This window comes from Convolutriloba macropyga, chromosome 7, assembly GCF_964194025.1.
Source record: "Convolutriloba macropyga chromosome 7, txConMacr16.3, whole genome shotgun sequence".
NCBI classification, from domain to species: Eukaryota; Metazoa; Xenacoelomorpha; order Acoela; family Convolutidae; genus Convolutriloba; species Convolutriloba macropyga.
Genome location: NC_134474.1, coordinates 73,961,781 through 73,977,777, shown reverse-complemented (window position 1 = coordinate 73,977,777; position 15,997 = coordinate 73,961,781). Strand labels below are relative to the sequence as shown.

The window sequence follows — 15,997 nt, the reverse complement described above, 5'->3', positions numbered from 1 at the left end:
TTTTCGAGCAAGTTGTTCAAGTTGAATAGCAAATTCTGCTACAATTTAGTGCAAATCCTAACAGCAAATCTTTACCCAAATAGAAAAGTCTTAGAGACTACTAAACTTTCCCCGAATAACGCAAGTGTAAGTTTACGTAACTGTGCGGGTAAGAATTCTATTTTTATAACATTATAACGATAAATTGAAGAAAGAGATTTTAAAGTTCTTTTTAATTAACTTGAGACCATAGAATGCTTTTTGATGACATCATCATTCAAGTTTTTAAATCCTAATTCTACGACGATATTTTTCAAAATATAGATGCTTTATTTTGATAACTTAGAAAGTAAACATTTTAATCATATTTGTTATCATTTTTTGTGGTATAAAACGTTCCATATCATAAATTTATACTATTGTGGTAAGTCTCTTCAGCTTTTAGCAATCCCATAATTAACGATCAAATTCTGTGTGCAACTATTAGCTAAAATAGTCTAATTGTCTTAGAGTTCATACACTTGTAAAGTCTTTTTGTCTGATTTGAAGCAAAATTTTAATTTACCAACTTTGAAAACTGACTATAATTTAATAGAGGTCGAATTACCTTTGTTAAATTCTTGATTGAGTTGTGGCAAATTTTGTAAATATTAATCGACAAAACTAAACATGCCGCCAAATTAGTATTCATTATTGCATAATTATAAAAGTTATTTTTAGAAGGATCTTTTTATCACCCATATCACAACCAGTTTTGCCTTTGGCCTTGGTAAGCATTTTATTTTTTCACTTTATTTATTCTCATCCTCTCTGAAATGATGGCTGCGATATTTATCCAAGTCAGCTTCTAGTCAAACAAATCTAGACTTGCTTTTTAAGTCAATTTTAGCGTTAATTTGTTTTCACTCGGATGGTTTTCGTTGTATATTGAATTTTAACTTTAAGATTTTTTATAAGATCTTGTTCTAATTCCGGTTTAAAATAAATTTTCAAAAGAATTTTCCAAAATTTTTGGGATTTGAATTGTTGCAATGGACTGGGTCAGCGAAAGAATGATTAAGACTAAGTTGAAAACTTTTTTTCTTTCTATAGGTCTTCAGGCAAAATAAATAACTTACCTGATCAATGGTTTTTTATATTGTCCGAGCGGAGCGTTTGAAACACTATCACCTAGTAAAAAAAACGCGAATGAATTTCAGAGTTAGAGAGGTTATGGGTTGCCAGGTTGAAAAATAGCATCTTCATATTCCTTTGAAATTGAGAGAACATTATTTCACTTCTGTATTTTGAAGTTGTTCTTCGAACTGGTCTCTACCAGTCTTTGGTTGTTTTTTTCAATTGATCGTTTAGATCATCTATTGCTTGTGAAACTCCTTATATGAAAAACACTATTTTTTCAAAAGGAGGACAATCAATATTCTTTTCTTTTTAAGTTCACATAAAAATTGTTAAAATTTCCTATTCTTTAAAAATACCGTTGATTGTAAAAAGGCCAAATCGTACAATTTACTGAAAATCAATGCTTCTCAACGCTAATAAATAGGAGATATTTAAGACAGCTATTAACGCTCCTTAAACTGTTACAAACAACTACACGCATAGTGCAAATACTGGCAGAAATAATTAAAAATTACGTAAACGATAAAAAGTTGCAGTATTTGAAAAGTGTTTAAGGCCAAACAAATGTTTATTAATTTTTGCTGTTCACTCGTCTGCCAGTTTTTACTTTCAAAAACGAATAGGCCAATTTTGCTAATGAAACATCCAAATTGACCAAAATAATTCGAAAAACATCAAAACGTTCAATACAAATTTTAGTCTGAATTTTACGATTACCGACACAATTACCTGAAGAACTCCAAGCCTAGTTTTTGAAAAATTTATTACACCGAAGCAATAGGCGAACGGTGACCAACTTTGTGTAAGGTTCAGGTGCAAAAAAAATAAATTAAAAAGTTTTGTTTTGTCGGTGAGGTTTGTTCGTGTTTCAGTCTGTCTGTTTGTGTGTGCGCGCGCACTCGTGTGGTTGTATGTATGAGCGCTCAATTTTTAATGTTTTTTATGTGTGTAGGAGGAACATAAAGAAGGAGAAGGTTAGTTTGGGAGCGATACTTCCTTTAAATGTAAGACACATATAGAGGCAGAGTGCAAAAGTTGTCAGAAATGTTGATGAATTGCATAATATGTACAACGAATTTTGGCTTTAAAAACGTCTTATACCAACTCTGTGTGCTTTTTTAATATTCGCTGATGCCGTGTCTGCTGTGTCTGCAAGATTTTTAAATAGTAATTGTCCAGTTATGCTCATGAAACATTAAAAATGACAATATATTTCGAAAAATTTCAAAAAAAATCAGTTCCTTGTTGAATTTCATTTTTACGATTATTGATACAATAACGTGACGAAGATCACATTTAGATTTCCAAAAAAGTCAGAACATTTGCGATTGGTTGCCAACTTTGAGTTAAGATCAGATGGCGAAATTATTTCAAAAAAATTTTTTTTTGGTGGTGAGAACTGTATTTGTGTGTGTATGTGTGTGTGCTTGCTTGTTTGGTTGTATGTATTAGTGTGCCTAACTTTTATATGCGCAAAAATTGTTTGTATGGAATCCAGAAAAAAAAGAAATTGTTATTGCGGGAGCGATAGCTCCTTTAAGCAATGGATACAGTTATAGGCAGAGTACAAATACTGTCAGAATTAAGGAAAAACTAAAAAATTAATCAATTTTGGTACAAAATGACGCTTTAAGTACCAAAATTGTGTGTTTATTAAATTTACTAATAAAAAATTTGCAAGATTTCAACGTTTCGCTTTCACATTACGCTCATGAAACCTCAAAATTGACGAAATATTTCGAAAACTTCAAAAAATTTGTTTCCAATCTTAGCATCAATTGTGCATTTACTGATCTAATTGCTTCAAAAGGTCCAGTCTAATTTGTCCAAAAGAAAACAAAACAAAACATAAATGAACGGTGGGGAACCTTGAGTAAAGATTATTTATTTTCATGTTTATTTTCATGTCTTGCATCGTTTTTTTTACGGTTTAGTGCGTATACTTATGTATGTGTTTGTGCGTTTGTGTGAGTGTGTGTTTGTGTGTGTGTGCGTGTATGTGTATGTAAATGCGTGGTGTGTTTGTGTGTGTGGTGTGTGTGCGAATGGTTAACTTTTAAGTAACTTGTAAGTCGAATGGTTAACTTGTAAGAGCCTTGTAAGTCGAATGGTTAACTTGTAATAACTTGCAAGTTGAACGGTTAACTTCTAAGAACTTGCAAGTTTTTGGAAGAAAAACTTGCAAGGCGATGCATCGCCTTGTAAGTTTCTGCCAGAAATTTGCAAGTTCTTACAAGATAACTGTTCGGCCTCGACCCGGGTTTATCTGATGCTTCCATTAACTCTTTATTGTGTAATTGTTTAAGTGTTCAGTAACTGAATCAGAACTGAAAAAATCAGTAACTTAATAAGAAGAAACTTAAAAAAAACATTGAAGATATCTGGCTGCCGTTTTTTCAAAGACTTTTGTCAAAAAAAAATATTAAAGCCTTCTAGTTTGAAACTTTTGTTTATTTTGCTGAAAGGTAAAATTTTTGATGAGAAAAATCAAGATGCCAGGACAAAAGTCTAATAAGAAAAGTCTTTTATAATATATGCAAGAACAGTTTTCTCCAGATACCTTTCGGAAAAACAACAGCAGGGAACCTAAATATTGTTGATTTATAAATTGTTTCCTGTTGTCTGAACTTTCAATCAGGTGAAATGATTCTCAAATAACTCAAAAAAGAGCTCAAATCAATATGTTTGTTAGATTTTTAAATTTTGCTGCATTCTCACAAATTGATTTTTCAATCAAAGATATCGACTTAGAATTTTGACGAATGCCATTGTATTTGACGTAGTAATGTATAAGCTTCCTGTGATATATAAAGTAATAACTTGTAATGACTGATAAAGTTAACTGATAATTGACGTACAGCATACGTCAAAATCCTTACCTTTGATTGGAAAAGTTATTACCTTCGATTGAAAAAGTCACTTGTGAGCATGCGGAAAAATTTAAAAATCTAACAATCAGATTTATTTGCTTGGTATCGCAGACGTTTTGTTTTGAGTATTTCCAAAATATTTTCCCCAATCAGATGTTGCGACCACATGAAGCAACTTATAAATCGACAATATTTAGATTCGTGGCAACTGTTTTTCAAAAATTTATCTGGTGAAAACTGTTTATGATTGCAACGCTCAATGATTCATCTAATTTAAAAACCATCAACCATATTGTCGAGGTGAAAAAATTTAACATCCTTTTTTTAATCAAACTGATATTATTATTTTCTAGTTTATACCAATAATGCCCTTGAACGACATTTGCACTTTAGAAATAGTTTTCACCAGGCTTTCGATTCATCAATGTAGCTTGTTTTTTGTCATTAGACGTTTCGCATGATTGTTATGAACCGAAGATTTTTGATAAATTCTGCTAAATTTTTCTAAAAATTCCGAAATTTCAAAACTTTAAGAGATATTGTGAATACAAGAAACTTATCTTTAGTTAAAATAGATTTTTATATTTACAGAAACGAGGTAAAACTGGACGATGGCCACTGAGGAGCCATCCGTAGTGGGTTGTGGCCTGAACTCAATCCCCCTGGGTGCTAGTCTGGCAGCTGCTCTGGAACAGGATCCCTCTTTCGGTGCCAGTCTGCTACCAATGCTGGAAAAATGTCTCAAAGAGGGGAAGAAGGATGCAGTGATTAGTGCTTTGCATGACCTGACAGAAGACGAGGAAAAGACAGCCGAAGGTTGATTTTTTTGGAAATAAACTCTCCATTATAAAAGGCGTTTTTGTACGTTGCGTGCTATATTGTTCTAAAACGCCAAAATGCTCTTATATTGCTCCACGCCAGCATATCACGTTTTTTAGAAACTTAAAGAGCCAAAAAGTTTTTTCCCATGAAGGGTTAAAAACCGTTGATGCATATTGTTATTTTAGTTTTTAAAACGTTACAAAATGGTGCTAGTATATTCAAATGTCGACGTGTCCAAGTAAATTTGTATCTGAGGCATTTTAAACATATGGTCAGTCACTGCGTGATAAAGGTTTGGCACATATATTTTCCTATCACTTCTTGAATTCAATTTAGTTCCTCACTAATAGTATCAATTAAAAACAAAGCGGCTGTGATGTTGAACCCCATAAATAAGGCTCGTTTGAAATAGTTCCAACTTTCCTAGTTTTTACAAGGATCAAACCCGAGTTGAGATGTCAGCACCGTTTCAGCTCATTTTTATGTAAGAAATCCGCTAAATGCGCTGAAATGTGCTGAAATTTTGAGAGTGCGCTGAAACTTTCGAATTTCAACGCAACTTCAACATGTTTCTTTCATAAATTCACCATATTTTCAGCGCATTTCCTGCATAAACTTTAACAACTTTTTCAGCGCCAGTTTTCTTACAAAGTTTCAGTGCATCCCTCTACAAGATTCAGCGCGTTTCTTACACAGTTTTAGCGGTTTTCAGCGTATTATTACGCAGGTTTCTGCCCGAAATCTCTCCACTCAATTCGATGTTATATTAACAATCAACATTTTTGTAAGAAATAAGCCGAAAAAACGCTGAAACGCGCTGAATTTTTAGTTCATTTCTTACATAATTTCGGCGCATTTCAGCACATTTCAGCGCATTTCTTGCAAAACAATTCATTGATATAAATTCAAATTTAATAATACGAAAGTGAGAAAGAAATCGGGGTTTAAGACTCAGATAATGTGAGAACAGTTTGACAATGAGCTGAAATTTTTGGAAATTCAGAGGAATTCAGCGCAGCATCATTATGTAAGGTTTTTGCGCTGAAATGTTTGAAAATTCAGCGCCTTTCAGCGGATCTCTTACATAATTTTCAGAAAATTTCTCGCCCCTGGAAGCCACTAAGCTGGCCCAATGTTAAAGACGACGAAGCATTTGACTAAGGAGTCTATTGAAAGTTTTTAACTGTCAATCATAGCGCCCAATTACTATAACTTTGTTCCAGACAAGCCCAAAGAGGAAGGTCCATTCCACAGAGAGTATGAATACATCTGGACCATCGAGAACTACTCCCGGATCCGGTACCTGCCCAAGGGTCTGGGATTCTTAGCTCCCTTCTTCCGAACAATGCCCGGACATGAGGACGAAGAAGACGCCCAGTGGAGTTGGGGTGTGGTGCCTTGTAACTCCAATTTTGGGAAGAAGAACCATCTGGCTCTGTTCATTCGATTGAGGAATTTTGATGTTTACAAACCCAAGAAGAAAAAGGTACCATTTTGTTGCAAAAAATTTTTTAACTGAAGAAAGGAGTTTACTTGGGAAAGTGAGGTCAACCTTTGCATTATAGTGCAGTATAATAGCATTTTTGAAAAATATATGCTAAAAGCTCTTTCGCAAGCATTAAGAGGTGACTGCTTGAAATCAGAACAGCCTTATTACCAAATTAATTATGTATTTATGCTGAATTTTCATCACAATTCTTACAAAGTTTCAGTGCATTTCAGCACATTGCAGCGCATTATTATGTAAGGTTTATGCGCTGAACTTTTTGAACAATAAGCGCATTTGAGCGCATTTCTTGCATAATTTTCGGAAAATTTCTCGACGCGGGTAATAGAAAAATAACCTTAATCTTGTTTCAACAAAGCATAGAATTTCAACAACAAACACAGATTAAAAGAAAACCTCATTCGAATTGACCAGTCAAATCTAAGTTGCAGCAATCTAAACAATAATATAATAATAATTTATAATAATAATAATTTATATTTAATAATAATAATAATATATAATAATTTTTGCACTAATTTTTTAAAGTTCTATTTAAAAGTTTTTGTAAGATAAAATTTGTATTAAGGATACAAAAACTAACAAGAAAACTTGTTTTTCTGATTTTCAGATCACAGCCAACGTTGCGTTCCGTATGTACGACAAAGACCTCAACGTCATCGTCGAAACGAAAGGTCGCGATGGGCGAGACCTGGACAACTGGGTAACGAGAGATGGACTAAATGCCAACGACTTTGTACCCCACTCCAAAATCGACGAAATGTTGTCTCGTGATGACGCAGACGACAGCTTGATTTTCGGGGTTGTTTTGAGGGTGAAAATTGATCACGAAATTAATGAAATGCAAATGGGAAAAAAGACTATTGAGTACACTACACACGCGTCTATCGACAAGTTCTGTTTCCAGCACAAAATTCATAATGTGAGTAGTCAACGAATTTCTGTGTATAGATTATTAAGAAAAGTTTGCTTTAGTTGTGAGTTTCTAAACAAGAAAGTAGCTTTTTGCAAAGAAATCTCTTAAATAAGTTATAATGAAATAGTTTGCAACGTTATCAGACATGCAGCTCTTAAATACATGCATAACTCCCGAAAACAAAAACGTGGTGTTTTAGATAATAAATTTACAATTTACAATATAAAAAAATCTTTCTAAAAAAATGAACGAGTTAACAGAAAACATTTCGATTGCAAACAAGAAAATGATTTACAAAACTGTTTTGTTTTCACTTAAACTTTAAATTTACGCAAAAGGCACCAAAAACGTTTTCTGGCTAACATGAACTTCTTGAAATGTGTTTTCTATTACAGTACTTGGAGCACGAAAAAACAGACACCTACCATCTAGCTGCCCAATTTCTGCAACAACTACCTACAGGCAAAATAGCCGAATGGGAAGCGACTTACAGAATATCCCTGGAGGGTAAACTGGGAGCCAAAATAAAACTTCTAAACGGTGATCAATTCAAAAACTGCGAAATTGTCTCTGGAAGCCACTTTATAGTTCTGTGCGCCGGTGAAAAACCCGACGAAGAGGAAACTGAGGGTTCTAAGAAGACTGATCCGGATGCCGGAAGAATTGCAGTCCAGCAGGGTCAACGAATGAGAGATGACTGGAACCTGAGCACAGTCGAAGAGGGGTGGGGGAGATCAAACTTAATTGCAGAAGAAGAGGTTGTCAAACGAAAGTTAGTGAGATTAATACAAAATGTATGCGCAGCCGGATCTATTCCCCCCCACCTCCAGTGGTTTTTATGTCTCCAATTGCATATTATAAGTTATTAGAGCAACTCTTCGCTCGCTATGTTTATTAGATGTCAACACCATTATAGTGAGAGTAAAGTTTGGGATCTTTGTGGGTTTCAACCCCATAATCTCTTAATTGATTGCAATCCTGTGCTCTCCACCCTAGTCCGGAAAAAGTTTATCATGCAAGATTCTGGCAGAATCGTGCAAGATGATGCGTCGTCTTGTGAGAATTTCTTCCAAAATCTTGCAAGATCTTGCAAGATAAACCTTTTCTGAAAAGAATCTTACAAGATACACTTCTTCTTTCAAGAATCTTACAAGATAAACCTTTTCTTTCAAGATTCTTACAAGATCGCCTTTTTAGTTTCAAAATTGGTTTTCTGCCCCCAGCACCTATTCTTATGACCTATACTCACAGAGAAAATCTCAAACATCGCAAGATATGAAGTTACACATATTTTGGCACCGACAAAAAGAAGCCAAATAACAAAAAAAAACGTCTGAAAATTTTAAATCTAAGGCATCAGAAAAGGATCCTTCGATCTTTCGATCTTCGTTTTTCAAAATTTTTCTTGAATTTTTCATTTCTTTTTTCTTGGTTTTCTGTTTTCTTGGTTTTATGTTTTCATGATTTCTTTTGTTTTAGGATTTCTTGCCGATGAAGGTGGTTGAAGATGGTTGCCTGGTGACCCTCAAAAATTAATTCAAAGTGGTAAAATTCAAAAAATTCGAAATTGACAAAAAAGAAGAGTCACGGTGTGCCCAAGAAGACAAAAACACAGAAAAACGTAAAAAAACGGTAACTCTGAGCCCATTTATATAAAAAACGCAAAAAAGGCACGATGTGCTCGAAAAACAATGAACACAGAAAAACAAACAAAAAAATACAAAAAACAATATAGGATTGTTTTTGAAAAAAATATTTCAGTACTCATCCATTTTAATGAGGGCGTATATTGTTGATATTTAAACAAAATTGCACTGCTAGTATTATTTGAAAACACTAGAAATCAGTTTGTGTCCAAAATACTTCTGTTTTTTCTTCAAAAACAAACAAAATTTAAAGTTTTTCAGTGTTTACGACCGCTTGTTACGTTACAAAAACCTTATGAGCTGTAAAAAGTTACCCCGACATTCGATGAGGTTGGAAAAATGTTTTAGAGGAAGGTAGTGTACTTGCCAAGGACTCTCAGAAAAGACCTTGACAATCGTAAAAAAAATGTACATTCTTCAGCCAAAAATTTATTTTACGGTTTTAATTTCCTAACATATTAATGTACACATTTTTTGGCATCAACAAACAGAAGCCGAAAAATATCAAAAATTAATCTGAGGCGTCATAACACAATTTTCAATTTCGGTTTTCAAAATTTTTTTTTCAGAGTTCTCTGATACGTGTTTTTTTTACCTTATGAAAACTATATTGCAACTATTTTTCTCTCAAAAAAAGTTTTTCCTCCAGATTATTATCTCTAAGACAGATCTCCGGCAGCATCTTGGAGGATAATCATTTTCATCCTGAAAATTGGACGAGAACCACTTTGCTGCACAAAGCTGCCAGGCTACTAAAAGATAATCATACCGTCTTGCCTACGGTAGTTTCAAAATTATTTAGTTGTCTCCTCAAAAATTGGTTAATTCACTTGCCTTAAATGACAGATTTGTCACTGTGTGATTATTTCGCTTTTGTTTCAGCAAATAATTTTGTAATTCAGCTTATTTCTAACGTGGTTTGTCTATTTGCGAGACGAACTTTTTCTTGCAAGATCTTTCAAGATAAACTTTTTCTTAGAAGATCTTGAAAGATAAATTTTTTTTGTGCAAGAATCTTGCAAGATAATTTTTGCGCCACGACTAAGGCACTGAGCCAAGTTGTCCACATTGCGATATTCTTACTATGCTCTCTTATACTGAGCTATCATTTCAAGCTCCATCTTAAGATCACAACTTACTTACTAGAGTGTATACTCTAAATCAACTTCTAGTTAGAGGCTTTTGCTGGACCCATAACCTATTAGATGAACTTTTTGCTCGTTATGTTGTTTATGTAACCACAAAATTTTAGTTAAAATAAATCTTGGGACTTTTTTGGGTTGCGACATCTCAATCTCTTAATTGATTGCAATCCTGTGCTCTCCACTGACGCAACTGGTCCGCGCTGAGAGAGTCTTACTATGCATTTTTATATTGAGCTATTATTTCAAGCTCCATCTTATGAACACAACTTACTCACTAGAGTGTATAGTCTAATGTGAGATATGTTATATAGCACGTTACTAGGTAAAATTAGCACGGGCGCGTAAAAGTTATATGCCCACTAAAAGGGGAGCAAACAAAATAGATATGCGTATATTATATGCGAATTTTTTAGCTGTATTTTTATCCCAAAACTCACTAATTCTTGGTTTTCTGTGAAGTTACACAGTCCCAGCTTTCCCTCAAATTGAAAAAACACGGTAACATGGCAAGGAAAAGGTATTAAATTCATTTCTTCTTTAGAAAATGTCGATGCTCTGACATGAACACTCCCAAAAAAACCATATTAGCTATCAAATTTCAAAGTGTTTTTTTTTTCTTTTAAAGAGACGTTTATCTGGCAAGATTTATGTCAAAAGACGATTATGTTGCAAGATCTGGCAATAATCTTGCAAGACTCTTAGATATAATTTTGCAAGATTGTGCAAAAATTTTTCAAGACTCTTATGTATAATCTGTAAGATAATCGTCGGTTATGGACTAGGTTGATTTTCATCTTGTGTTAGTATTGTTCAATGGATGAGTCACGGAGATTTTATCATATTAAGTGAATTTAAATATGATTTTTGTGTTTTTCAATCTATCTCTTTAAAACGCTCGGAAATTTCTGCGCAAAATGGAAGATGATACACTCGGATGTGTCTTAGTAGATAACCATTCGTCTGGCAGGATTTTGCAAGATTGAGACCCTTGAGCGAAAACCTTGCAAAATGTTGCAAACTTCTGGTTGCGGCCAGTGTTTACACGTGGGATGTTTGAGGACCATTGTTGAGGATTGTTGAGGACCAAAATCAGATTGTCAAAATGTTGAAGAATCTTTGTTTATATAATAAAATCAGTGAGGCTCAATTTCAGAGGTGAAATTCTGGACGCGTCTGGTTCACTGATTCTCAACTTCACAATGTACCTCAACACATCCACACATGACCGGAAAGAGGGCAAGACTGGACTGGGAAAAGCTAGTCTGGATGGAGGGAAGAGCAGTGATGCTGGGAAGAAGAGGAAACTGATGTTGAGTTACAATTGGGGTACCAAGGAAACTGTTCACAAGGTAACCCGCAAGTGTATAATACTCGCTTAAAAAGCTATTTTTTAAAACAATGTGAAAGAATCTTGCAAGATTATTTGGATCTGTTGTTTTGCCCCTCCCCCCTCCCCCCTCCCCCCCCCCCAGCTTAGTGAGCATAAATCTTTTATGACCCTCAGGCGCACGTGCTATTTTCTTACATAGTAATGTGCTATATATAACCATCTTAAATTTGTAACTGGAGGTTATAAAAAAACACTGGGGGGCCGTATAGATCCGATGATTCAAAAGAACGTGCACCAAGAATCTATCAAGATTCCTCCCATTATTGCTATTTTTTACCTCCATTGTGTAGTTTGTAATGAATAGTCTAGTCACCACTTGAGTACACAAACAACTATTAGTTGCTACAACAAATTGGAATTATCAAAAGAATTTTGCTCACGTGGAAAAATAATCTTACACTATATATAAGCCTTGCCTAAAAATGAACGCGTAAAATTATTTTTTGAAAATGAGAACTGTTCGTTTTCAAGAGATTCACTCATTTATTTTTGCAGCCAAATAATTTTATTCTGCCACAGAAGTCCCATAAATTCACATTTTGTGTGCCATAAAAGCGCGGGTTCGAAGGTTTGGTTGTTAAATATTAAATAAATTAATCACATAGTAAAATTTTAGCAGTTTTTATTTCCCAGTAGTTTCAATTATTCCCGTTGTAATAAATTTGGATCCAAATTCTGTGCTTTGTAAGCGAGTTGAACCATCTTTTGCTTGCCCAGATTTTATTAAAAGACCATTAAAAAAGATTACGCCAGCCTGGCTTGTCTGTTTGTTAAAATGTTCCAGAATTTTTAATAAGTAAATATTAGCAGAAAACCAAAAATATTCTATGACTATCGAGAATACTAAACAGTTCTACTCAGTTCTCCTTATGAATATTCATGTTAAAATTGATTACATGACAATTTACCCAATGCCATTTTTCCCAAACTGCCATTTTATCCAACACCAACTTAACCAATGCTCTTTGGTCTTTTCGTTCAATTGTGAACAAAATAATCTCACGTTCGGTTGTGATAGTTTCATATCAAGTCCCACGGGCCATTTAATTATATAGTCGGCTAAATAGTCGTTCTGGCGATTTAAACAATAGTGTAAAAAGGGGAAGTTGGCATTGGGTAAAATGGCAATGGATAAAATGGGAGGTTGGGTAAAACGGTATTGATATAATAAATGCCATTGGGTAGAATAGAATTGGAGAAATTGTCCTGGCACCGGGAAAAATTGCCATTTAAAAACTACACTAATTACCCGAGCTACACTAACTACGCACACTCAGGCCTGTTGAACAAGTTATAAGCACTAACCAATTTTTGACGTTCATCTACACTCCAGGTTGAAACAAAGATGAGCATCACTAAATTGGTTGAATTAAAGTCGAGATGAAAGCTTTAGTCGAGTTAATGTCTTTTCATGGGCTGTTTGAGCAGATTGTAGTCTTTTTATATATCGAGGTCTGATGAGCTTCAATTTCAGTTCAACGAAGCTGTATAATTTACGAAAATACGAAAATCTTTTCGTAGAGCCAGTCTGCACATTAATAAAGATACCTATGTTTTATAAATGTCCTACAGTTTACCCGGCACTACAGCTGTGGGACCACTCAATTTTTAAATTTAATTGACGCCATCTTTAAATTTAGGTTCACCGCTTTCTCTAGCGGTGAAATTACGAAAATTCAACGCTTCGAAAAAAGTGTCAAAAAGATTTAAAATTAGGGGCATTTTTAGGGGGGGGGGGGGTAAAATCTAACAATTCTTCCCTTACTCCCCATTATCCCCATATCTTACATCGTTTTACCACCCTAAATTACCCCTTATTCTTTTATCCTTTTGACATTTTTTTCTAAGCGGTGAATTTATGTAATTTCACCACTAATTTAAGCGGTGAATTCATGTAATTTCACCATCATCACCGCTTATATCACATAATTTGGACACTTTTTAAGCGGTGAGTTTATGTAATTTCATCGCTAAATTCAACGGTGAAATTATGTAATTTCACCGTTACCAGGCAATAAATTTTTTTTACCGCATTCACCGCCTGATTTATGTAATTTCTCCGCATTCACCGCTTATCTTACAATGTTTTCCGCATTTACCGCTTATCCTGCATAATTTTTTCATTGAATGACGGTGACCTTCGACACGGGCTTTTTCTCTTAAAAAATAGCAAAAACAAAAATAAGGAAGATTTTTTTAAGATTTACGTGATTTCAATATCACCAAATAGAAGTGCAATTTAAAATAATATTTTATGTTTTTTGTTTTTCTTTTCAGACGCACAATGTGAAGAAACAATTACTGCAATTCAGTGGGACGAATTTTTCCTGTTGTTATTAATTTATCGTGTCTTTTAAGAATATTTCAAATGTAGATAGTAGGATAAACAGTTGATAGAAATGCACCTTTCTCTTCAAACATAAAATGGATTTTATCGTAACAATTTTTTAATATCACAAATTGGTTTAGATAAAAGACGCATTGGAGTCCTGGGGTTACGACACCTGGATTGATGACAATCAAATGGGTGACAATGTCATGCTGTCAATGGCCGAGGGTGTGTTCAACTCAGACGCAGTTGTCATATGTTTAACCGACAACTACCAGAACTCGTTCAACTGTCAGAGAGAGGCTAGTATGACGTTTGACGAGAGGAAGCCGATGATTCCTTTGAAACTGGAGCCAGGGGTGGACTGGAAGCCGTGGGTGAAACTGCTAATCTCTGGCAAGAGGTACATTGAGATGGACAGATCTCCCTCCTTTGATGACTTCATGGCTGAACTCAAGACTTACTTGGAGAGGATGGACGAATTGAAATAAACAAAAATAGATCTAAACTAGAGGTACGAAAAAAACTTGTTAGAGCACTAAAACAGTTTTCAATTTTGGTCAATTGGTGATATTTTTTATCGATGGTGTTGGAATTAGCTTACGAACCGTCTTCAGGTCTGAATTGGCTTTTCTAGGAAAATGCTTATTTACTCGCTGGGAAAGTACTTACCTGTTAACAACCTTAATGCCTGATTTCTTGGATTTCCCTTTCATATTGCACGAGGATATTATTTTGAGACTACTTGTTATCAGTTGCTTAAAAGTGTCGAAAAAATTAGTTCGCCAAAATCCAATTTTAAATGCCCCCCCCCATGTATTAAATAACGGATTTTGCCCATTAATCCGAATAAATTTACTCGCCTTTTAAAAGTACAAATTCAGAACTCCAAATGAAATGTATACCTAATTGGACTATATGTTTTTTTTTCCAGTTTATGTCACAAATTTATTTTGGATTATCACTCGCTAGACATTTATTGGCACTGAACGCAATTTTTGATTTGAATCATGAGTGCTTTTCTAAGTTATGAAGTTCTATGTTGGAAACTACTCATCGAAATACCGAATTAAGATGTATGTTAACAAAGAATTTTTAACGACTATTAAGAATTGTTTGGGGAAAAAAATAAGAACTTTGACGGGAAAAGAGTGTTAAATTGTTAGTTTTTCAAATGCTCTCGCTGTTTTGTAAACTTTATTACTTCGATATATACATGTGTTCTATTGGTTGCCAATATTAGCCAGTATGTCTTTTTGACAACTTAATGTTTCAAAAAATATCTGTCTCTCAACCAATCTTGCCGCTTGTAAGGAATAAAATTGTGCGCTATTGTATTAAAATGTTTGCAGTGAATTATAATTTCGTTAAAATATGATCTCGCCTTATATTACCATAAAAGGAAACATAACTCAACAAATATTCATTGCGAAACTGTTTCGTTTACCATCGTGAACAAAATTTTCGCATACATTGCCATATGTGAACAAACTGACATATATGGTTTCTTTTTGCGCTAATAATGGTTGGTATAGCACAAAAAAAGTTGGGATTATCCTTACAAATTATGCACACCAACATACAGGGTAAAACATTAGTTATTGAGGGTTATAATCCATTGGGTAGGGACGGAGGGGACAGTTTCGCTGTATAGCGTTCGAAATAGATTCTGCCCGGTTTGTTGACAAGAAGAGGTTCTTTAACAGTGAAATCATACAAATAAGAACAAGCAATCAATCCATCTATCTCTCTATTACCTGTGCTTATGTCATCTACACACAAGGTGCATGCTATACTGATGGTGCAAACAGTTATTTTAACAATTAATTTAATTTAATTTTTTCATACCATCGCTTTTTTTGCTTCAAATATCCCAGTGATCGATTAATCGAAAAACTAACTTAAAAAAGAGAAAAAAATTACAGGCATAATTTTTTCTCTTCATGTCTGTCGGCTCCAGAAAGAGACCACATTTTTCCAGGAGTAGATTCTGGTATATGTTGCTCTATAGTCTGGAGCTATCGTTTTATAAAAGTTACAATGTTTGTTTTTTTCTATGTGTGTGAATCAATATCTTTTTTTCATTGCTCTGTCGTGAAAGTTTTGGAAAGTATTCAGAAGAAGCGTTGCCCGGGTCGAGGTTTTGTCCAAAAAATAAAATATGAATTGCGGTGATTAGCGGTGAAAACAAATATTTTTCACCACAAAGCGCCCGAATCTTTTAGCGATTAATGCGGTGAAGGCGGTAAAAATTTTGAAAGATTAGCGGTTTAT

At 34.3% G+C, this 15,997-nt stretch overlaps 1 protein-coding gene across 3 annotated transcripts in view; it reads left to right on the top strand.

Annotated features, from left to right (window-relative positions):
- The window catches only part of LOC142343321 (uncharacterized), a 16,279-nt gene extending 706 nt beyond the window's left edge, over positions 1 to 15,573 (top strand). Inside the window, exons 1-7 of one of the 3 annotated variants that reach the window (XM_075395152.1) lie at positions 1 to 148; positions 4,560 to 4,784; positions 6,014 to 6,276; positions 6,908 to 7,219; positions 7,609 to 7,985; positions 11,158 to 11,353; positions 13,864 to 15,573. The exon at positions 1 to 148 is cut by the window's left edge and continues 136 nt beyond it. In XM_075395152.1, the coding sequence (XP_075251267.1) occupies positions 4,580 to 4,784; positions 6,014 to 6,276; positions 6,908 to 7,219; positions 7,609 to 7,985; positions 11,158 to 11,353; positions 13,864 to 14,214 (1,704 nt within the window). In that variant the 5' untranslated portion in view covers positions 1 to 148; positions 4,560 to 4,579 and the 3' untranslated portion in view covers positions 14,215 to 15,573. The remainder of the gene's footprint in view (positions 149 to 4,559; positions 4,785 to 6,013; positions 6,277 to 6,907; positions 7,220 to 7,608; positions 7,986 to 11,157; positions 11,354 to 13,863) is intronic. The other 2 variants (XM_075395151.1, XM_075395153.1) reach the window with 2 other exon arrangements.
- The last annotated feature ends 424 nt before the right edge of the window (positions 15,574 to 15,997 follow it).